The sequence below is a fragment of the Larimichthys crocea genome, chromosome III, assembly GCF_000972845.2.
Source record: "Larimichthys crocea isolate SSNF chromosome III, L_crocea_2.0, whole genome shotgun sequence".
Lineage (NCBI taxonomy): Eukaryota > Metazoa > Chordata > Actinopteri > Sciaenidae > Larimichthys > Larimichthys crocea.
In genome coordinates this window covers 29,090,306-29,114,086 of record NC_040013.1, presented here as the reverse complement: position 1 = coordinate 29,114,086, position 23,781 = coordinate 29,090,306, and the positions used below count along the sequence as shown (strand labels likewise).

General features: G+C 38.5%; 3 protein-coding genes across 5 annotated transcripts; 1 reads left to right on the top strand and 2 right to left on the bottom strand.

Moving 5' to 3' along the window:
• Positions 1-9,720: 9,720 nt before the first annotated feature.
• ciiih2orf68 (chromosome III C2orf68 homolog) lies at positions 9,721-12,716 on the bottom strand. Its single transcript, XM_010732540.3, has 4 exons — positions 12,477-12,716; positions 10,958-11,073; positions 10,730-10,875; positions 9,721-10,633 (listed from the first exon to the last, which is right to left on the bottom strand). The coding sequence occupies exons 1-4, from the start codon at positions 12,584-12,586 to the stop codon at positions 10,511-10,513; spliced, it is 495 nt and encodes a 164-aa protein (XP_010730842.1). The 5' UTR covers positions 12,587-12,716; the 3' UTR covers positions 9,721-10,510.
• Positions 12,717-14,174: 1,458 nt separating this feature from the next.
• usp39 (ubiquitin specific peptidase 39) lies at positions 14,175-18,719 on the top strand. Its single transcript, XM_010732541.3, has 13 exons — positions 14,175-14,372; positions 14,657-14,735; positions 14,830-14,924; positions 15,009-15,145; positions 15,411-15,563; positions 15,665-15,890; positions 15,992-16,066; positions 16,295-16,362; positions 17,108-17,296; positions 17,456-17,598; positions 17,787-17,922; positions 18,076-18,162; positions 18,441-18,719. Exons 1-13 carry the CDS (start codon positions 14,297-14,299, stop codon positions 18,492-18,494), a joined length of 1,518 nt encoding a protein of 505 aa, XP_010730843.1. The 5' UTR covers positions 14,175-14,296; the 3' UTR covers positions 18,495-18,719.
• A 115-nt stretch (positions 18,720-18,834) lies between these two features.
• Positions 18,835-23,564, bottom strand: sftpbb (surfactant protein Bb). 3 transcript variants are annotated; one of them, XM_019274583.2, is made up of 11 exons: positions 23,388-23,562; positions 23,135-23,187; positions 21,932-22,000; positions 21,609-21,731; positions 21,408-21,530; positions 21,235-21,315; positions 20,962-21,145; positions 20,735-20,877; positions 20,567-20,647; positions 20,333-20,443; positions 18,835-19,257 (listed from the first exon to the last, which is right to left on the bottom strand). In XM_019274583.2, exons 1-11 carry the CDS (start codon positions 23,437-23,439, stop codon positions 19,219-19,221), a joined length of 1,059 nt encoding a protein of 352 aa, XP_019130128.1. In that variant the 5' UTR covers positions 23,440-23,562; the 3' UTR covers positions 18,835-19,218. The 3 variants fall into 3 exon arrangements, with proteins under 3 accessions (XP_019130128.1, XP_027134029.1, XP_019130123.1); XM_027278228.1 differs by lacking the exon at positions 18,835-19,257 and adding an exon at positions 19,449-19,465 and having other exon boundaries at positions 20,272-20,443; positions 23,388-23,564; XM_019274578.2 differs by lacking the exon at positions 18,835-19,257 and adding an exon at positions 19,450-19,467 and having other exon boundaries at positions 20,273-20,443; positions 21,235-21,312; positions 23,388-23,564.
• Between the last annotated feature and the right edge of the window lie 217 nt (positions 23,565-23,781).

Sequence of the window (23,781 nt, the reverse complement as noted above, 5' to 3'; positions counted from 1 at the left end):
AAGTAATCAGTGTGTTGATTTCCTGTTCCACAATAAGAATTTGATGCTTTTATCCTTTTTATATGATCTTACATTAAATGTTTTAGGGGAGTTTTAGCTTATTGACTGAACTGAACAAGTACATTGAACTCAAGTAATTAAATACATAAATAAAAATGCGTCAGACTAAGATTTGTCCAGGGTGTATCCAATTTCTCTTGCCCAATGTCAGCTGGGATTGACTCCGGCCTCCTGCAACCCCAATAAGGATAAGCGGTTGCAGAAAACGGATGTATGATTGGCTCAATTGACAACGCAGACTGCGAAATACCTTTGCGCTGCCGCCATTTCAGCCAGCTCCTCACTGAAGTTAGGCTTTCTAATACAAATGCAGCAGCCGGTGCAGTTCATGTTAATCCTCAATATATCATATAATGTTACACTTAAAGGAGTTGTCAGCTCCCATAATGTTCACCCGTGTTTCATCTGCTCATTGGGAATGGAAGCAAACATATTTTCCATTTGCAGTCAATGTGCACTACACACTAATCTGTGATGTATTACCAGTGCTCAAAATTAGCTTGTGTGGCAGCTGTTTTGTAAAAAACTGCAGGGATCAGCTGGAAGCAGGTTTCAGGGTTGTAGGTAGTGTTTCTCTTGCTCCTGGTCAGTCCCCTGTGGAGTTTGACCCCAAGCCAAACCTCTTATTGGCCTCTGACAGCTGCCTGTACCTAGTGAAAAGGTCAGGATACTACCGTACTAGCTCTTGGAGATTAACAGCACAGTCAGCTGCCTCAGCTTTCAAAGCAAGTAAAGCATTCTTGGCTTTTCCTGTTAAAGGTGTTTTATGATATAAGTACAGTGAAAGCGGAGATGTTGTTACATTGTGTTTGTATTGTTTGTGGAGGCAACAGATGTTGCAAGAGACAATGATATAGGGCTGAACTGTGTCCACGCTCCAGAAATGTCATGTTGAATTTCAGATTTGTGAAACAATAATATCACCTAAACCAAGACCAAAGTTTATCGAAACAAAACCAAGACTTTGAGGGGTCAAGATCAAGTCAAGACCAAGACCAGATTTAGGTAGCTAACGGGTGAGGCCGATGCTTCCCAGCCTTCTCAGCCAGACTGCTGTGTGTTTTCTTTTGGATGTTGTTTTACAGATTAACTCTTTTAGAAAGACCAGCAACATGTGCAACTCTCTTTCTTAGAGACATAAAACTGAACTAATTAATTTCTTTGTTTTTAATTACCCGTGTCATAAAATACTGAGTTTGATTTGTTGGAAGAACTTTGCAGCTGTTGGCGCGTGGTCTTGTGGTTAAACCTTGACCTGACCTTTCCTGTCCTCTCTTTAGTTTTCTGTGCCACACAGGTGTTTGCTCTAAAACTACAGACTGTCCTGAGTCCTCTTTGTCCGTGACCCAGATGAGACCTTCAAAAAGTGGTCTTGAGACCGGTCTCTAGACCAAGACTAATCTCGAGTACTACGACACTGATACTTACAAATGTAATTGGGATCAAATTTAGGAGTGTGTTTGGTTCCCACTACCAAACTTTTAAACTCAACAACCACCTTCTGGGATAGAACCAGACCAAACAGTAAAATGAGTCAGCCTCACGCTAACAGCACTGCATAACTGGAGAAGCTTGTTTCCTTTCCAAATGCACAGCTTTCAAAACACACATTAATTACATGTTTAGACATATTTAATTACATTTTTGTTCCATTAACAGAGGGGATTAAAGGATAAATGCCCTGGGTTATAGACATGACATGTGATATGTGAGACGATCTGTCTAATCTGACATTTTCAGCTCAACCAAAAAAGGGCCAGTGATATTTGCACATTGTCACTTAACCTCTGCTGCTTGACTACGGGAAGTAAGGATCATTGTGAAATCAATATTAGCTACAGATATTTACAGTAATTACTGACTCACAGACAGATGAGACAACCACATTATTATTAACTTCCTCCATTAAAATTTTCCATCCTAGTTACTTATCAGAGTTAAGAAATAATCAAACACTTATTAACATACTTGGAGTTTGTTTATTGAGTATTTAGGTGCCTTAGATGAACAAGCATGTTTTTTCTGCAGCGTTTTCACATTTAAAAAGGAGCTTTAGCTGACTGCTTTGGAGAAGATATTCTGTCCTAAAGATTTATAGTCGATAAAGAATTATATAATTTAAAAAAACATGTAGGTTTTATTGGCAAGTTACATACCAAGCGAACCTGTCACCAGTGACTGAGCATACATCCACTCCAATCTCTTTTCAGGTGTGTTCAGTTAAGGCCAAACATTCAGGAACGACAGGATTCACGAGTGACCTTTACCTCTATCTAGATAAATAGGAGGATTCACATATGTCAATGTGAACCTTCAATTGATAACAGAGGTTAGACATAACAGGACAGAAATGCTTATTCTGTGACTGTGTGGCAGTTCACGGTACTTCAGGGCAGCACATTTGATATTGTAACCTAAGGACAAGGCGATCTAGCAGACCTTGATCTTTGTATAACAAAACAATGCTACTGTACATGTGGATGCAGGAAATGGGACAAGGGGCAACATGTGATGAAGCATTTTCTCAAGTTAGACACTAAACCAAGAAAGTGTGAAGGACAAGACTCTTAGTAGAAAAGGATTTGTGACCATGCAGACATTTAAGATCAGCCTCCTCAAATACATTTTAAAAACAACAAAACAGATCTATGCTAGTTTCCCATCAGCATCAAAACTTTAGAAATCAGAAATATTTTCACATAAATTCATGAAATATTTCAACACTGTTTAGCAAGTTGGCATTTGTGCTTTACAATTCACAGTTTCTTTATACAATTAATGTTTATTTTGCTGTCTTACAAGACAATGGTGATAAGTATTGTATTTTTCACCTTCTACATTAATCAGTAATTACCAAATTACAGATGATTCTGTTTGTGTCCATTATCCTACCTTAGCTTGACACATTAAAGATATTAAAACATAAAATTAATGACCAAACAGCCTATACAGTTTGACTATCTATATTGAATTTGAGCTGCTCATGTATGATTTTCCTGTGGTGCCGACACACAATGCTTTTATTTCAACAGTTACATAAACTATTCAAAGCTTCGTATAACATCATGACACAATGGACGTGTTCTTGAACACGAAATGGAGATATGTAGTAAATATATAAAAATATACACAAAATAACATTTAAAAGAGGAGAAGAAGAATAAACACGTGGTATAAAACAATCCCAGTAGCTAACTTAACATACTGCTGATGGAGCTTTAAATCCCAGTAGCTAACTTAACATACTGCTGATGGAGCTTTAAATAAGCCCCTGTTTAATCCTAACATGCATTTCTAACATGCTTGTACATTAAATCTTAGGTAAATCTCACTAATCCTAAATCATTTCTAACTACTTTCACTGTTGTTCCAACAGGATTTGAAAATGTTCAAAGATGCTCACTCAATTTAGCAGTAATGACAGCAAACTCTTGAAAAAGAACATCTCACATCACCTAGGTAATGCAAACACAAGCCAGGATGAACTAATTACAGGGTAACTGCAGGGGTGTGCTATTCAAATAATACTGCACAAAATGAACATAACCTTGGGCCTCCATGATCATCCAGAATTACTCAACCTTTAGATTAAAAAAAAAAGGTTCACACAAATAAATGTGACACACGAAGAGTCAAATTAAACAAATACAAGGATGTCAGTTCATCTCCGGTTATTCAAACCTGATGTGACAAAGATCTAATAAAACAAGTCCGGGCAGTGCTCTTTAATCAGCACCTTTAGGGTGTTGCATCCGAAGATGGTTGCTATGTTGTCATATTGAGAAAAACAAGACCGCGGGAAAATACCGTTACAGGAAATTTCAAAACAGCGTTATATTATACTGTAATCCCACAGGAGTGTCTGTTTGTTTTGACCAACAAATAAGTTAAGTCTTACAAATTTCTTTGTATTGGTCGAAGATCACGTCCTCTAATGTCAGCATTAACTGGTAATCCAGTTAAGCTTTTTTTTTTTTTTTTTACTATAATTGACTTTTTTACTGTGGCACACAAATCCTTCCAGCTTTGCAAATTAATGAGTGGATTTTGTGGTCTGCACATGTGGGTTGCTGCACCATAGTATGAGTTCCTCCCATGGCAACACCAAGAAAAGACGTTAAAAGAAAGCAGCGCCCATTTGTTGCATTGTAATGCTGTAGAAAAGTAATGCATCTATGCATGAAGAACCTTCCCTAACTCATGTGCTATGTGAGAGTTTATTTAACCTTTATATCCTTCCTTACGGACTAAGTTGGTGGCATTTGATTACATGTCTGCAAGTACTCCTTGTCTCCGAAAGCTGGCCCAGCTTGTTTTACAAAGTACATCACTACAGTTATTGTATATCAAGCTATGCGTCATATTTATGCTCAAGTAACATCATCAGATTCAGACCTCGAGGTCTGTCTGCAATTTGACCACAGCAGCTGTGCATTTCCACTACCACGCTGGCTCAGTCAAGCCTCTATATTTAACTGAATGGTGGGAGGTTCTGTTGGGGAACACTTCCACAGCCTTGAATGGGCAAGATCACTCACCATTGCACCAGTGTCAAAGCACTGATGGAGGTCGCTGCACCTGAAATGCACCGGGATGAAATGATAAAATTCTGGGAAAGTGTTTCCTGAATCAATTTCATTGATTGTGGCCTCCAGCACTGCACCATTAAAGTCTTTTTGCTTGAAGTGTGTGGCACATACAGCTTAGATGCAGGTTTGGTTTTGTATATCTTTGTTTCCCCATAACAAAAAAGCAAACAGAATCTTCCCACGACAGAGAGCACAGAGGGCACCACCACCTGTGCAACCCATGAGACCAAACAAAACACTAGACACCAAAACAGAGCATGATGTTGAAACCAAATGTTGTGGGCTGAAAGATGTCTTTAACTTTCTCACAGGTGATTCACACTAAACGGACAGAACCGTGGAGTTTTGTCATGTTAAAAAGGGAAGCAGGTCAGCTGTTTGGCTGAGGTTACTAGGATTCCTTGTAAGGCTGATGCAATATCGGCAGGATGTTACCATTTCTCTACTGTATTTCTCCAGAAAAGCTCCCACATTGCTCTTTGCACACATTATCGAAGAAAACAAAAGTGTTTGAGGATAAGCGTTTAAGTTACAAATACATTTACATCAGTACATCAGTATTTATCCAGCATGATTAAACATGATTAACATTATCTGTGTTTCCAGATAAGAAGTCATTTAAGAGGGGATTTTCACGTAGTTAGAAGTAGAAGTTATGACACTGATATTACACTTTAAGTATTATAAAAACATTAATATTCATTTTTGTTAATACAACACCATATGTCTACCCCTCTATTTCCTTCTTTTTCATCAAATTCGTTCATTACATTTACCACATTATCACTAAAACAAATCTTATCCTGTCTTTGCTGTTTGTTTGTTTTCCTTAACAGACATTATACACAAATTAGTCTCAATATTACTTCTAAGATATTACAGGCTATGGCTAAGGTACCATGTATTTCACCCCCATCAGATCTGTTAGCGTGCTGTGCTTACGTAACTTTATTTGTTACTTCTGCGGTTAAGTATGTTCAGCCAGTAGTTATTAGTCTGTTAACTTTATTTCATTGGAATTCGGTGTGTTCAATAAAAAACACCTTATCATCTCCTGTTCTAATGAAGGTCATAAAGATTCATCTGATTGCAAATGCACCTTTGAATCAACTTGCATCACGGTAAACTCTGCAGTTATGCAAACATGCTTTCTGTGGGCCTAGTTTTGGACACGTTTCAGAAATGTATCATAGCTGTTATTAAAGTGGCATTAGATACTCTTTGTGCCCAACCCAGTCTAAAATCTACAGTATGTTGCGTAACGTCTGTCTGTGAGATTGCTACATTCGGCTGAACTTAAAGAGAGCTGCTCAGAAAAATGGTTATATGTGTGATCGAAGTGTTAATCCTATTACAAAATGTCTGTTTTGTTACACTACATTGTCACAAGCATATTAAAATCATAACAATCAAGGTTAAAACTATAGACGCACAAATGAAAATGGATGTAATTTCCATGACGTCACCCATAGATTTTTGGAAAGCCGTTCTTGGCAACGACACAGAGCGTGGGCTGAATGGCATTCTGGTAAACAAGCCACCTGTAATGGCACCCACCTGTCAATTCAATAAAAGCGAGCATGTTCTTAATTAAGCTTAACTTTAAATCTAGTTTGTATGGATGAATTATATATAGAAATTCAGCCTCAATACAGCTGTCATGAACAAGTTAGCTAGACACACCAAAACCACTTTTTGTACCAGGCTGTAAACATGTTTATTTCTGCTGTGAAGTTGGGCATTTTAATACGGGGGCTTATGGAGATTGATTTGTTTTGTAGCCACTCTCAACTGCACAGTCAGGGAACTGTAGTTTTCGGCACTTCTAATTAGCCTGACACAAGTGGAAAATGATGCAGGGAGACACAAGACAGAAAACACTGATGTCAATTTATACATTCTGAAGTAGGCTTCACTAAGATGAGCCAAAGGAGAGCAGGACGGCAGATAATATGTGCTTTAGTGCTGAACATTTAAGCTTTGTTTACAAAATTGACCTCAATCTACCTTAATCTAAACTAACAATGTGATGTATAATGATAAGTGAGAGGCTGAACCTGTTTGAATATCCACTGCTGAAGAAGAAGGTTTGAGAAAGGAATGTGTTAGCAGGGTTAAGAGAGGACATTGCGTGCGTACATGAACATCTAGATAATATTGTGTTGGTTCAGAAATAAGTAAAAAAAGAGTAATACTAAGAGTGTAATATAGGTATAATGCAATCTAATTAGATAAAATTGGGAGTATATTACAAGTAACCTAACACATCAGGCAATATGGCCAACCACCAATATTCTGCCTGTCACAGCAGGAAATATTTAAAGTGTTTCCTTCGGGTAACCAAACCACCGATTGTTTGTTGTACAGTACATTATAATTAATGTGAAACTCCATTGAGGGGTATGGTGCAGTGCTGAGTTGTGATTGGGTACATTTCTGCCAATAGAGAATTAGTGAAACAGGAGATAAGTGGCGAGCAGCTGGATAAGTGACATAGGATTGTTTCTCCTCCTTAAAAAAAAATGTCAGTCACATGCTGAGTGAGGAATGAAAAGTGAGCAGGAGGTGGGTGTTGGCAATCTAGGAGAGGAGTGTTTCTGTTCCACCAATACCAGAGCAGGATCCACCCCTCCTTCAAAAAGGCATTACATAATACTTGGCTTGCCATGTGGCCGGGGATGAAGATTGCATATTTGATATGCAATTATTAATGAAAACAATGATATAGCCTAATACTGTGGGTGTGCAACAGAAGCTTGTCAGGTCAGCTTGGTTTTATTTCACAGCCAGGTGATGGAAGTGTCACTTTTCAGTACATGGATGGAAAAATGTGTGTTATTCTGCTTGATGGGACACCGACACATTAAATCTGCGCACTACTGCTGGTATATACGTTTTAAAGGGTAATATAACTCCTCTTAAGAACTATTTTTCTTATTTCTCCCTCCCAAGGTTCAACATTTATGATTCACACCTACACACCCACTGCTTTACATGAACCTTAATGTAGGTGCCCTGCTCGTAAAACTTTCCTAAGATATGAGGAGTATAAAGTACACTCTTGGATGGTTTGAACTTGCTTGCTTGCTCCCAGGTGGAAAAACAGCAAACTAGTCCTCCAGGCTGGAGGGTGGGAAAAGAAATTAAACAATGGCACGTAATGCAATGCAAGATCAACAGAAACATACCTGTGAAACTGAGATGTAAAATCAGGGGCAGCTCCTGTTTAAAGTCTGAAGATGTAGCTCTGCAAAATAAAGTTTTAAACAAAATATTGACCTAATTTGTAATGGTATCTTATTGGTAGCATGTCTCTTTGTTTAATTCTGAATTGCTTTGTTACATGATAGTTTGCCCTGGTTTAAGGCACAAAAGACTTCTTATCTGGAGTATAAAGTTGAGTCCAAGAAGTGCTCATTGTTAGATAAGAACCATACAATATAACCCACCAATGACTCTGCAAATTCAAGATTTAACTGTCCAGTTTCTACTTTCTGGATAAAAAGTGGTGCAAATTCAACACAAATTGCCTGAACTGTACTCAACACACAGAAGAACCTATGATACATAATTATTAATGTGTATAGAAAATGACACGGTTTGTGTTTAGATTCAGAACACACTGTTACTATGCACCAAAAGTTATTTGACTAATTATTCAAACAAAAGCTGAGACACATACAGTAAAAAACAGGCCTGCAGAGTTGAAACTCTGAATAATGCTGCCACCTGCTGATAGACATAGATCAGACATAATCTGAAACGCTTCTGTCAAGTGAAGTTTGGTAAACAAAAAAAACTAAGCAACATTTATATTTCAGATTCTTCAAAGTAGCCTGATTTTGCTTTAATGACATCCTTGCAAACTCTTGATATTCTCTCAGTGAGCTTCATGAGTTTGTCACCTGGGACGCTTTTCCAACAGTTTTGACGGAGTTCTCATATATATGCTGAGCACTTGTTGGCTGCTTTTCCTTCACTCTGCAGCCCGACTCATCCCAAACCATCTTAATATGGTTTCGGTCGGGTGATTGTGGAGGCCAGACGATGCATCACTCTCTAGAGTGTGTTTTGGGTCACTGTCATGTTGGAAAACAAATGATGGTCCCACTAAGCATTAACCAGATAGTATTCTGTCGCTACGGAGATCAACTGTAGATTGATTTTTGAATACATTGCCAACAGTGTCACCAGCAAAGCACCTCCACACCATCATATCCCATCCTTCATGTTTCACAGGGGGAACCACACATGCATGCTGATGTCCATTCCTTGAGTTTCTTGGCTCAACCATTTGGTTTCCCTCAGTAGTGATTTCTTTGCAGCTATTGGAAAGTCTGAGTCATGCAGTCTCCTCTGAGCAGCTGATATTAAAATGTGTCTACTACTTAAACTTTGTGGGCTCTAATCTGAGTTCCTGTTAATTGTTAATTCATGAGGCTGGTAACTGTGATGAACTTCACCTCTGTAGCAGAGGTAACTCTTGGTCTTCCAAGTGTTTGATGGGTTTTATGACTACACATGAGGATACATTCAAAGTTCTTGAAATTTTCTGGATTGACTGACCTTCATGTCTTAAAGCAATGATGGATTGTCGTAGTTCTTGCCATAATATAAAATACAACAGTAGTTTAATGGAGCCATTTACTGTATGCCATCACTACCTCTGAACACAACTGATGATCTCAAACACATTAAGAGGGCTTAAAGATTTTCCACTAATTACCTTTTGAGAAGGCACATCAATCTAGGTGACGACCTCATGAAGCTGAGTGAGAGAATGCCAAGAGTGTCGTCAAAGCAAAAGATGGTTACTTTGAATAATCTAAAATATAAAACATGGTTTACCTTGTTTGTTTGTGATTACCACATAATTCCATGTGTGTTATTTCATAGTTTTGATGTCTTCAGTGTTAATCAACAGAGCAGTAAGTACTAAAATAAAGAAAAACTATGGAATGAGAAGGTGTGTCTAAACTTTTGACTGATGTATATTTCATAATAGAAGTGGTGGTTAAAATGTTGATCTGTTATTTTTCCCCATAGATTTAAGTGTTTTTACAACATATCAAGACACTAATAAAAAAAACATTCACATTTTATGTCAATTCTATAAGTGCACATCCAGACACATTTTGACAGTAATAAATGGCTTTTATGAATATGTCATTTTATATGTAAAGAGTTATTCCCTCAAAAAATATTACAGTATCAAAAATAAAAGTATTTCAACAACACAAAATAAATTAAAATACTGAAAACAACAAAACAGTTGCCACACAAACACATCATGGCTACATCCACTAAAAACTCCTCCAGCTCAGAAAGAAACTGTCACATTTTCTAAACATGGGTTTGCTGATAGACTGATGTATAAATCTATATAAGTATAAATCTTGTTTATAAAACTAGATCTTTGTAAACATAAGAAACACAGGACATTTTCAACAGAGGAGGAAGGTTAACAGTGCTCTCTGTCAAAGAGTACCTTCTCCTTTCTGAACTTTACTGTTCATTTTCCAGGTCCGGTTAACTTGAAGTGTCTCTAAAGTTATGAATCAGGGTATGAGGTAACAGCTGAAGGTGAATGTAATGTGGCAAACATGAACCTGACAGTTAACCCTTAACCATACTGTGTATCATAACTGCTGTTTCTTCTCCTTTGAAAGCAGAAGACAGCTTTGATAGTGGGTCATGTAGTCTCTGCTGCCAGTCACTGTACATGATCCCAGAGTTGTCATTATGCCTCCAACACTGTCAACAGCGCTGATGCTTTGGAGGATAACAGAACTGCAGATTAAGTATTGCTCCTCTTCGTGACCTCTGTGTCAAGATAATCTCCTGTTTGATATAAATATCACTCAGCGTTTGTCTCGTCTTTTGTCCATTTCTTTTCGAATTCGAGCCTCTAGGGCTGCCCTCATAGCCGAGTCTAGGATGTTCTTCTCTGCAACACGTTCCACCACCTTCTCAGGCTTATCCTCCTTTAGAAACAGAAAGAACATAATGGAATTAAGACCCAAGCAAAGTAGAACAGATCAAAAGAGCCAGAAACATCAGTCAAAGAGATGTGCGTTTACCTTGTGCACAAGGAAGGAGGTAATGCTACCAGAGTCCTCCTGATAGTCGAGCCAGAAGAGTTCAGTTCCATGGATCTCCGTCTCTGTGCTTGACCCACTCTCATTCCACTCTTCGGGCTCAGCACCGGCTCCTGGCTCGGATCCATCTGAAAGATAAGCACACACACAATGTGTATTTTTCTTCACTGGATTTACTGTCTGCAAAACAACAATAAGCATCAAACGTACGTCTGCGTCGAGGATGGTACACTTGGATATCGGGTCGACGTGGCCGTCTAGGGGTTGTGGTGTGCCTCCGCCGCTGAAGCTCTTTGGCTTGCTTCACTTCCTTATCATAGTCATCTCTTGAGGAGACACGAAATCAACATTTTGTTATCGCTTGGTTAAAAGCATACAGTGTTAACCTACATACGATAAACAAACCTGAAACTTAAAACATTACGAGACGTTCAAATCCTGTTCCCCTAAAACAAACATCTACACTTCTTTTTCTCTTCTCGTTAGTCTGATACAATCACCACCAACGAGAAGAGATTAAAAAAATAATGTTTACACCAGAATATGAGGTAAAAGGTGCTTTGTACTTTTCACTTGTTTAAAGTTTCAGATTTATTTTTCATGCTTTTTTATAAAATCTTATTTATGGCCTGCTAGGATTGTCAGATACTGTATGGCTGGAAGATCTGGCTTTTTTCTAAATTGACACAACGAAGCATTTGAACCTTTAAGGACATAACTGCTGGTGTCATATAGGTGTCGTAGACGTGACATAAATATTACTTTCTGAATGATCTTGTGAAAGAGATAAGCAAGAGTGATACATTTAAATTTAAAATAAACATCATGCAAGTTTCTAGTATTCCACACAATTTATTTGTTATCTGACTCCAGATGTGAAAGAAAGGAAGAACTGGTTTTTAGATTTGTTCACGCCTGATTAGCTCAGATTTGTTTACACTATCATTTAAAAAATAAGTGGGGCAACAAAACAAAATGGTTACAGAACAGTGTGTTTATATGTAACTTTTACTGTTTTTTTTTTTCCATTAAAAAATTGTCAAATGTCAAATCTGGCCCTCCTAAAAAAAGTTTTGTTTAAATTTATGTGTACACAAACTTTTATTGTTTTTTTCACTTTGTCAAATCTGTCAGGTTTGGACACAGCTGAAGCTCAAGCAGTAAAATAATATACTATAATATAGAAACTTTAGGTAAAAAAAGAATAAAACAAAATATACTAAAATAGGAAAAATGTGTGAATGTTCTACACACTGTGACAAGGTTGTGTCTATACCTGCTGTCTGAACTATATTCAAGTACTGAGAAGTATTACTGTATATACAGGATATATTACACTGTTTGTGTGTACACAGGGACATTAATACAGAAAATCTCTCTGCCAACTCATTCATCAACTTTCCTTTGACAGCTACATCTGACTACAGTACTGACTGATACTGAAACAATCCTGTAACTTGTTATACACAATATATATATCAAACAAACAGCTGACTATATGTTTTTATGTTGTTTTTCCTCCAGAGACCTGAAAACAAAGACAGCTTTGGCCAACAGGCCTGTGCGACCTTTCATCACATTTCCACCTTAAGAAGGGGTCGCATACATTTTCCATATTAATGAACCCTCTTCTTCTTCTTGCACCTTCCGATCAATGAAACTATAAAACATGTGGCTGTAAATGTTTTGAACTATCTATTGTGCAATTAGCTGGCGGCTAACTGTTCACCTAGCAATCTGGTTCCTCCGGATGTGGTGCAGGAAGCCGTGGCTCATGTCCAAGCGACCCCCTCGTTTGTACTTCAGCTCATGCGCCTCGTCGTCCCTTAAAATATCCATTTGAACAAACACGGCTCGGACACGGGGACAGTTTTTGTGAGCTAAAGACGCTGATGGCTGCAGCAGGACTCTCACACACACTGACAAAGAGCTACATGCTAGCTAATGGTAATCTGTTGTCCAATTATAACAATCCCGGAGTTAGATCAGGGGTCTCCAACCAGCGGTCCGCGACCCCTAGAGGGCAGGGGCGCCGTACAGGGGGGAAAGTTAGGACAATTCCCAGGGCTGACAGAGGCCCCAAAAAATAGGTAAACACCAATATAAAATTATGAAACCATCATCATTGAGTATATATATTTCAAATAGAATAATGAAATTAATTATCTCTTTGTTTTTATGTGTTTTGGGCAGTAAAAGTTAAATACAAAATGGCCTTGTGCTAGTACTAGTATTGAACTACAAGACACAAAACAGTTGCAAGCTTTTAATTAGAGTTATGTAAAGCTTTTGATGGGATAGTTAGGTCGTAGAGATGTGGTGAGAACAGCTGAGGGGGCCGAATTTGATTTTTTTTGTCATGGGGCCCAAAATTCCTGGCAGCACCTCTGATAGGGGGTCAAAAAAAATAAACCAAAAAAATATATAACAAAAATGATAATGAGTAAACTGCAAGCATTAATATGTAATAATAAGCTACTTTTGACAAAAAAACAAACTATTACTATTTATATATTATTTATAAATCGTTCCATTATGTCTGAATGTTTTATCAATCATAAACACATATAGGCTAATAACACAGCATATAAATAGGTTAATAAGGTGAAATAAAAGGTGAATAAAGTAAATATAAAAGTAATTATAAGCCAGGCTTAAAATCTGACACATGTAGGGGTTGAAGACCCTAGACAGATAGATAGATAGATTTGTAGATAGATAGATAGATAGATAGATAGATAGATAGATAGATAGATAGATAGATAGATAGTTTTTATTAAAACCCTCCATGGCATAATAAATTACAAAACATTAAATATATCAGTGTTTTTTTTTGTTTGTTTTATTTTATATCATGTTCATATTTTTGTTTTTTATATTGCTATTATTGAATGATCTATCATCATTATCATCAACTCACTCTCACAATTCAAGTCCGCACTCAACACCCACCTGTTTAAAATTGCTTTGTCCTATTTTAACCTGTTTTTAACGTTGTATTTTTGTAATTTGATTTACTTTTATGTTTTTTTTGTTTGTTTCTGTTATTTGTAAGGTGTCCTTGGGTGACAGAAAGGCGCCTATGAAATAAAATGTATTATTATTATTATAAATGTATTATTGTTATTGTCATTATAACTAGTTGTTGATGTTATACATATGTTTTTTTTCTATTACCAGTTTGTCATTATACAGGTGGAGGCTTTAAATAAGTCCATCTGGGGTTTTCTGCCTCTCCCTGCACTTTATTATTATTTGCTATCTTTGTCATTTCTGTGTAATTTTAACTGTGCAAATAAATAAAAGTATGACAAAACATATTCCATAATTTGATAGTGAATTGACCTCTGCAAAAGAGAAACCTTGTAGGACGAAGATCTAAAGACTTGTTGGTTTTTGCAGCTAAAGCAGCTCGCCAGCTTCAAACTCCGGAATAGGTTTTGGTCTCCTCTTTGCGACGTACAACCGCCGCGAGTTTCGACGAGCACGGAGCTCGGAGCTCATTCAAACAAAGTTACAGCGCGTCTGTTGACCTGACGTTAAGCTCACATGTTAGCCGCTGCGATGGTTTCTCTGAAGCGGGAAAGAGAAGTCGACGTGGACGACGACGATAACGAAGACAGAGGTGCGTTTATTTACTCCAAACGTCTGTTTGGTTAGCCGGTAGCTAATGCTACTGGAACCTAGAGGGGAAAGTGCGTTCGATTTCAGTCACGGGTCGCTCCAGGCACACAGAAACGCGGGACACCAAACGGCTAAAACGAACGTGCCGCCCTTCCAGTTTACTCTGTATATCAAATCCATCGTATCTTTAAAAAAAAACCTAAACGCTAGGCTAGCTCGCATGTTTAGCTGTTTTAAACACGATCTGTTTGGATTGTGTTAATTTTGTGTCACTTTCTGCTGCAGTGGCAGCCAAAACAAGCCGTGGGCGTGTGGTAGAAGACCGGAGAAGCCGTCACTGTCCGTACCTCGACACTATAAACAGGCAAGTTCAATGTGCACGGCTAGTGTTGGTGCTAAATGCTAGTAGCTCTGTAGCTTTGCAGCTGATCCGCAGTTTTGTTTGTTTTATCCACCAGGAGCGTGCTGGACTTTGACTTTGAGAAACTCTGCTCCATCTCTCTCTCACACATCAACGTCTACGCCTGCCTCATATGTGGGAAATATTTCCAAGGTAGGTGAATGATCTGAAATATCGAGCAGGGCTCGGACAGCTTGTTGTGCTTGGACTGATTCACTCATGTGTGCTTGCTTGTAGGTAGAGGTCTCAAGTCCCATGCTTACACTCACAGTGTGCAGTTTACCCATCATGTGTTCCTCAATCTGCACACTCTGAAGTTTTACTGCCTGCCAGACAACTACGAGATCATTGACTCTTCACTAGAGGACATCACGGTGAGTTAAAAAAAACATGGTGTTATAAGCTGATGGCATTCTTTAAACAAAACAAATCCCACATTGAATGTTGTGGTTAGAGCCGAGAGGTAAACGATCAATATAATATATTCTGGCCTTCTTAAATGTATCAAAGTCAACTCAATACTCTGCTTTGTTTTGTTTTGTCTGGGACTACATCGTGCCCCGAGGGTCATACTTAAAGTATAGCATTTATAACTTTTGTGTTACTAGTTTGTTGACACCTTTCTTACTTTGTCTGCAGTATGTGTTGAAGCCAACTTTCACCAAGCAGCACATCGCAGGGCTGGACAAGCAGGGTAAACTGTACCGAGCCTATGATGGTACGACCTACTTGCCAGGCATTGTCGGGCTCAACAACATCAAAGCCAATGATTACGCCAATGTGGTGTTACAGGTATGAATAAATGACAAACTGGACGTTATCTGGGCTTGGTCATAAACATTTTTAAAATAATCCCAACCACTTGGATATTTGCTTCTTCTTCTTCCTTCTAGGCTTTTTCCAATGTTCCACCTTTGCGGAACTACTTCCTGGAGGAGGAAAACTACAGGGGGATCCGCAGGCCACCGGGAGATATCATGTTCCTCTTGGTGCAGAGGTTTGGTGAGCTGATGCGCAAACTTTGGAATCCGAGAAACTTCAAGGCCCATGTGTCTCCCCATGAGATGCTGCAGGCTGTGGTGCTGTGCAGCAAGAAGAACTTTCAAATTACCAAACAAGGTAACGTTTTAGCTGCCAGATCTAAAGTAGGATCTTACACATGCTGTCCTATGCAATGGAGACTAGGTTGTGGTGCTGATTGATCATTTTCTATTCTGCAGGAGATGCTGTGGACTTCATGACGTGGTTCTTGAATGCTCTGCATGGTGCACTTGGAGGCACAAAGAAAAAACCATGTGAGTAGGAAAGTGTTCAATCCTTAATTGTTATGTCATAATATATGCCGTTAAAGTCTTGGATGTGATATTCGATAGGTATTTGGGACAGTTTTATATAAAAAAAATGTTTTCCTTTTACTAAGGTTGAGTTAAGTTTAGCATTTTGAGAATGTAAAATGTTTCATATATTATTGTTAGAAAAGTGTGAATTAACCTTTGTTCTTCTTTGTCTTTGCGCCCTCACAGCAATCATTACAAAAGCATTTCAAGGCTCCATGCGGATCTTCTCCAAGAAACTTCCACACCCAGATTTAGTGAGTTTTCCTGCTTGTGTTATGAAATCATTAATTTTGCATCCAGACCAGTGTTCCTCAAACTTATTACACCATTTACTACCAAAATCAAAATACAGCCATTATGACAGGATGCAGGTTTATACCTAATAAGATTATTTATTGTTGACTTTAATTGAATCCTGAATGGAACCGGTCCTAATTTGGTGGAAAAGCTCCTGATCCAACTATTCATTTTACTTCCATCTTGTCACATTTTAGCTTGTAATTACTACTCGACTAATAACCATGGAAAATGTAAAAACATACTGTATTTTGTAGATTTCAACAATTTACCTTCATTTGGAGTTTCATAGTATGAAATAATCGTATAAAATATTTCCTCCACGTGCCATTAGAGGGACGTCATGTACAGAAGTACACATCCCATAGTTTGAGAACTAGTGATCTCAACTATAAATCATCGTGCTGATATAATAGCTCGGGTTTCAAAGCTGATTTCTGATTTGATTTAACACACATTACTTAAGACTTTCTCTGATTTAAGTTTGATTTGGAGATGTTTAGAATTTAGTTTCTCTGACACAGTGTTAAATACTTTAAACAAAGGAAGGAACCTAAAGTGACTGAGGAGGTTAAATTGTTTTGGATAGATCGCAAAGGCAGAAAGTTAGTTCCATGTGCCCTCAAATCTCTTAACTCCACTAACAGTCAATTAATGGTCTACTTTACTGTGGTATTTATTTGTTTATTTTTAACTTTCCAGCTACCAGAGGAGAAAGAAGCATTGCTTGTTACAGAGGAGTACCAGGAGCAGATGTCTGAGTCCACCTTCCTGTTCCTGACCCTTGACCTCCCAACAGCTCCACTGTACAAGGATGAGAAGGAGCAGCTCATCATCCCACAGGTCCCTCTGTTTAACATCCTGGGCAAGTTCAATGGCAGCACAGAGAAGGTACCAATTCACTCACATCTTCTTGTCTCAGATATTTAACAAAAAAAAAAATATAATAAACTGTTGCAATGCAGTACTCTTGACAGAAAAGCTGTTGTGTCGATGCAGATTTGATGATCACGTTAACTAAAGAAACTCTCTTGTCTTATTTTCGTCCAGGAATACAAAACCTACAAAGAGAATTTTCTCAAAAGGTTCCAGCTGACCAAACTGCCTCCTTACCTCGTCTTTTGCATCAAAAGATTCACCAAGAACAACTTTTTTGTGGAAAAGAACCCCACAATTGTCAACTTCCCTATCACGTAAGATATATACCGGGAGATGAAACATGTAGCCTGGATCAACAAAACCATGAAGTGCCTGTTGATGATAGTAATGAGTTGTTGTTTATTATTTATTAGAATAATTGTCTTGTATGAAGGGATGTCAAGGTCGTGTCTATTTTGTCCTCAGTATAAATATGCACTGGTACATTTTGTCCGTACAACAGGAACGTAGACCTTCGGGAGTACTTGACAGAAGAAGCTCAAGTTACAGAGAAGAACACAACTTATGACCTCGTCGCTAACGTAGTGCATGATGGGAAACCCACCGAGGGAGCGTACAGGATACATGTTCTGCATCATGTAAGTTACAGCCAGATATTTTATGTAATTTCCCTGATTTCCTGTGGTGCAACAACTTAAACAAATACATTAAGTTATGTTTTAACCAAGCCAGTGTTTATGTGTCGTTATGGGTTCAAACGTCATCCGTCATAATGTCTTTTGTTTAATCAGGGAACTGGGAAGTGGTATGAGATGCAGGACCTGCAGGTGACCGACATTCTCCCCCAGATGATCACACTCTCAGAGGCCTACATCCAGGTAAGTCCTTCCATTCGTTCTTTGGATGCAGGAAAATGTAAATGTTGCAGAGTCTTGACACTTTTCAGTGCACCATGAAATGCCATTTAAAAAAAAAAAAAAATCATCTTTCATCTGCAGCAAACAGTTAAAGCTTTTGATTATGGCACAGACTATTTATCTTCTAGTGCCTGGGAGCTATAGTAGTGATATGAAATAAATATAAAAAAGGCCAGTACTACTGTTTAAAAGGTTATGGTTAAGTATCGCTTTGGTAACACGATTATTTTCTCTCCTAGATCTGGAAGAGACAAGAGAGTGATGATGACACAAACAACCACACAGGGGCGTAAGTGAGGCAGGATTTTCTTGAGCGCGAATAGCCAGACGTGCAGTCACTATTGTGGAAATGAACTGGGTATTTAAGTGATCAAAAGTAACAACAGAATATAACACGAGTGTGTTAAGAGTGCATTGGGACTTTTTCTTTACACCTACAAAAAAATAAATGTCTGTTTTTTTTTCACTGTTATATCTTTTTACTATGTGGAAGTTTCTAAATAAACAAACACACTTCAGGAATGTGTCCCTGACCGACTGTTGAATTTAATTTAGAGTTTCTCATGTGTTTGTCATTATTTGCCCACGGGATCATATGACAGCAATAAGGTAACAGAAGAAGCAGCAGCTCTGTTGAGTAACCAGTTGTCCAAATAGCCTTTAATAGCTCAACTTATGTAGACATTACATTCATAATAACACACGTATAGCAATGTAGTGAACAAAAAACTGTCACAAAACTGTTAACCCCTGCAGAAACTAATGTTCCAGACTGAATCCCAGCCTCAGTCTTGTGACACTTCATGCAAACCGGAGAATTTCTTGTCTAATATTTTTGGCTGATTGACTGATAAAGCATATGAGGCGGATCATTTCTCCAAAAAAGTAAAAAAACAAAACAAAAAGAGTTCAGTGCATTACATTTATAACTTCAAGAGTTGATCAGTGTAATAATAGATTTGGAAAAAGGAAAGTAGTTCTTGGTGAGCACCTATTTCCAGAGCTGCTGAGGCAGTTTCACTTCTTCCACATGTATTTCTTACAGAAGGCCTGGTTCTGCAAATAAAAGGGTGTGACACAGAAACTGGAATTATTCACAAAATCACTATATACTGAACTGCACTGCGTTTCGCTAATGTAGGTTAAGAGCAATTCATCAATGGCCTTAAAGAAACAATATAAGTGAGTTTATCAAGTCCTCTAGATGAGTAAAGCTAGGTCTGGATGCAGGGTTGTGACATATACATGATTACACTGTACTTTTCACAGGGTTCCCACAGGTGCTTGAATTCCTTGAAAATGCTTGAATTTCAATTCAGTGTTTTCAAGGTTGTGAAAATGCTTGAATCTTTTGTGAAGTGCTTGAAAATGCTTGAAATTTGTGTGATGTCTATCTCAATGAACCAAGTGAAAACAAAAATGTTTCCTAAGCGGCTACGCGCTTGATCCGATGCCTTTACATGCAGAACTCAGTTATCATACTCGCTTGGTGTTCTGCCAAGAAATAACAGTAGACTACTATCGACACCTGATACATTACATTCCAGTAAATCATGAGTGTCTCTTGTCTGTATTTTGTCTTCCTGGGGCTGGTACAAAGCAAAGCATACTGGTTGATCATCAAGCAGCTTTAGCATGTATCATGTTAATGGACAGGGGCAGTAAGTGTGGATTTGGTCTGTGTGATGGTCCTTGCTGTGAAAGGTTTCCACACACTGAAAAGAAATTACTCGTCTGCTGATAGACATACTTTAGCCCCCTTCAGGCATTCGTCACTGTTATTGCGCTATGGTAGTTACACAATACACCGCTCACAAGCTGAGAATACAAGCCAATTCACAATTAGTTAAAAATCAAAACAGTCAATCTACCACCATATGAAATAATGCTAATTAGACCCATATTATTATGCCATACAGTGGCACCGCTGCGCTTCCCATGACCATCATGGCAAACACAACTAGTAGGCTACCTATTTAAAGGTGCTGGAAAAATGGAAAAACTGGTGCTTGAAGGTGCTTGAAAAGTGCTTGAATTTGTTCATGAAAAAGGTGTGGGAACCCTGTTTTCAGCTGACCCGTGCATCACTCTTATTGGCTAAACTGGTAATAATCAACTGGGTTTCACTTACACCACACATCTGAGCAGTTTGGATGTTTTTGCACCAGTAACTCGGTCCCCAAGTACAAGGATTCCTTCCAAGCGGTTCTGATTTGTGTGAGGTAACACACAGATCAGCTCTCTGCAGGACAGATGGGACAAAAGATCCTGAGAAAATGAACCACACCTGCAAGTGTCTATGCAATTAACTACAGATGACGTCTCTTGCGGGCCTGTAATACTGCATGTGAGAGATTTTTCTTACTTCACAAGCATGTGGACCGTCAATTTGGTTTCCCAGAACCTTCTGCAGACGGGAGCCGTAGATTCTGGTGAAAGCCTCGCACTGAAAAGAGCATCAGAGTTACTCAACGGTTTTTCATCTTAGATCTGATGTTACTGAGGGACATTCAGTGTTAGCTGAGGGTCGGACCTTGGGGATGGCATTAGGGTGATGGGCACACACACTCTGGAGGAAGGAGGAAGTCACAGGTTCGGTAGAGTTGGAACCCAGGTGAAGTCGGCTCAGCACAGCTAGTGTGCGGCACGACTCACAGTCCGAAGGGAAGATCACCTCTGTGTAATCATCAGACTGTTAACTTAGTGGATGAATCAAAACAATGCACAAACGACGTTATTCATTATGAAAACGTGACTGACCTGGAACAGGCTGCTCGTTGAACAAACAGAGGTGCAAAAGAGTACATATTGTGTACGGTGCAGCAGACGATAAGAGGAATTCGACTATCTGCGTGCCATATTTGGCAACAAAATCATCGCATTCATCCTTATAGCTATGTGGTACGAGATCACAGACCTCTTCCATGATCTTCATCAACGCATCCTGCAGGGAAAGAAAGAAGAGATAGTGACGTTTGCATGCTGTGGTCTATAGTGAGTAATATGTGCTTGGAATGATAGAAAAAGAGTCACCTCAGTTATGTTTGTGGGCAACAGGGACTCTACTTTCTTCATGAGGAACATACACAGCGTGCAAACTGGATTTGACACCTTCTAGAGAAAGGATAAGAAGTTAAGATGGCCATTTATAGTATGAAAATAAATTTAAGTAAGTTTCATTTTAACTTCTGCTTTCTCATACTCACACGGGTGTCGGTGGCAGTGCTGAGTGCGGAAGTAGATATGTCTTTAAGGTGGGGAAGTCTCAGTAATTCCTTCTCCTCGTGGGCAGGACAGAGTCCAAAAACCATACAGGTATCTCCTGGTTTCTACACGAATACATATTATCTTACATTAAAAGGTGAACATTGAAGGTCCAAAGAAGCTTAAATGGAGGTTAAACTCACCAGGTGACCGGGTGTTTGCTGCAGGACTTTGGGCAAATACGTCTTCACCTGTGAATCACACTCTGACGCCTGTTCTTTGGGGAGGACTTGGCACAGAGCATGCAAGGTTTCATACATAGTCTCCTGCAAAAATAAAGTAGTTAGTGTGCTGTCTATATATCATGGCAACAATAAATAAATGTGTTTATTTCTACACGATTAGACGCCCAAACGTTTGTGATGAAAGTCACTTTTCAACACCCTGACAACTCCACAACTCCAGCACATGCGGTGAATAAAGTGAAGTGAAACTGTTCAGTCGAGTGAGTCACCATTGTTCTCACCTTAGTGTCTCTGCTTGAAATCATGTTGGCGGACAGTTGGATGATCTGGCTGCATTCTGAACACAAACTCTAATCAGGAGAAATCACATTCATATCAACAATATTAGCTGTCACTGTTGTGTGCAATTAAAAATAAAGAGTTAACATAAGGAACCGTTTGTTGCTGATCCTAATGAGTGAAGTGTTAGTGAGTGTTATGTTTGGCCTAAACAGGCTTACAAGACAACATTATTTAGGAGAAACAACATAAATTATAAATGATACTACATAATTAAACCATCCTGATGTTTTTTCCAAGCTATCGTCATCAGTGCACCAAAACATTTCTGTATTCTGAACAGACGATTTATTTAGTACAGATTTTCTTCTTCTCCCATAATAAGAAGAAAATGTGATTCATTTTCAGTTCCTCCTACAGTGATTCAAATAATTCACACAGCCTGTTGACCTCCCGAATGTTTAGAAATCTGTAAACAGACTCCTCTTCTTAACTGTCAGTGTCAGTGTCATAAGTGTGCTTGATTTAAATACATTATTATTTAAATGTTCATTATGCTGCATTATAAATTATAAGATAAGGTTGACTTTATTAAATCCTACAACGGGGAAATTCACTTGTTTCAGCCGCTCACATACACAAGGTAAACTCAAACACAAACATTTATTTACATAGCAAATTTCATGCAAACATGCAGCCCGAAGTGCTTCACAGAGCAATCATACAATTATAAAATGTCATATTAAATAAAAGCCAATGAGAAGGAAAAAGAAAAAAATAAGTTTAAGAACATTGCATAAAAATTATGGACCGGTTCAGCAATAAAAACCAATAAAATGTTGGTGAAAAAGTAAATTAGGCGAGTAAACACATGAGATAAAAAGTAAAAGAGGGGACGATCAAGGCGTAAAAGCTTGGCAGTGAATGCTAAATGTTGTTGTTGCACACAAAGCATTAAGATCCTCAAAGAGGAAGATGGTAGATATTTTACAGAAGACAGGGTGGATCAGTCAGATGGTTTTTATATGGAATAGATCTCATGACTCTCAATGGGCAGTGTCCATTTCACATTTTCACCTCATTGATCCAGAAATCCAGCTCATATGACCCTGAACTGTCAAAGTACAGTGACTCTATGTGTGTGTGTGTGTGTGTGTGTGTGTGTGTGTGTGTGTGATGACATAGGAAATAAAAGCGAGGCTTACCAGAGATTTGTGTTTAATTAGTGACACAGGGTCTATGATGAACCTGGACTCTCCTTAACACCCGCAGACAGACAGAGACAAAGAGGACATTTTAAATTTAAAACAGCCATAACAGAGCTGCCTCTTTTGTTTTTCCACTGATAATAATAATAATAATAATAATAATAATAATAATAATAATAATAATATTATGATCTTTGACAGGAGAATTAATGGCGGCCTGTCAGGTGACAGTGATGCAGTAAAATCTTACCGGGCCACGCAGACACGGCGAGGATCACCAGGAGGAGACCGGCTGCTGACATGCTGATGTGAAGTGGGGAACAAAACGGTACGAAGCGCAGAGGATGAGCGGTCTAATATAACATCAGTGCTCTGCTGTCTGTAGGATCGAAACCGGATATGCAGGGTGACGGTCGCACCCAATCAGAACAGCAGCTGTCAGTGACGCACAGGCGTTGTGTCGCAGATAATAGATAGTATTTTTTTATCATAATATTTTTAATAATAAACGAGCTACAAGGTGATCAACTGAAAATAAATACATAAATATATAGATAAGACTTACGTTACTATGGTTACTACTATTAGATCAAATATCTTGTCATATGTCTTATTTTTGGTGTTCTTGCTGCACACATCTGGAG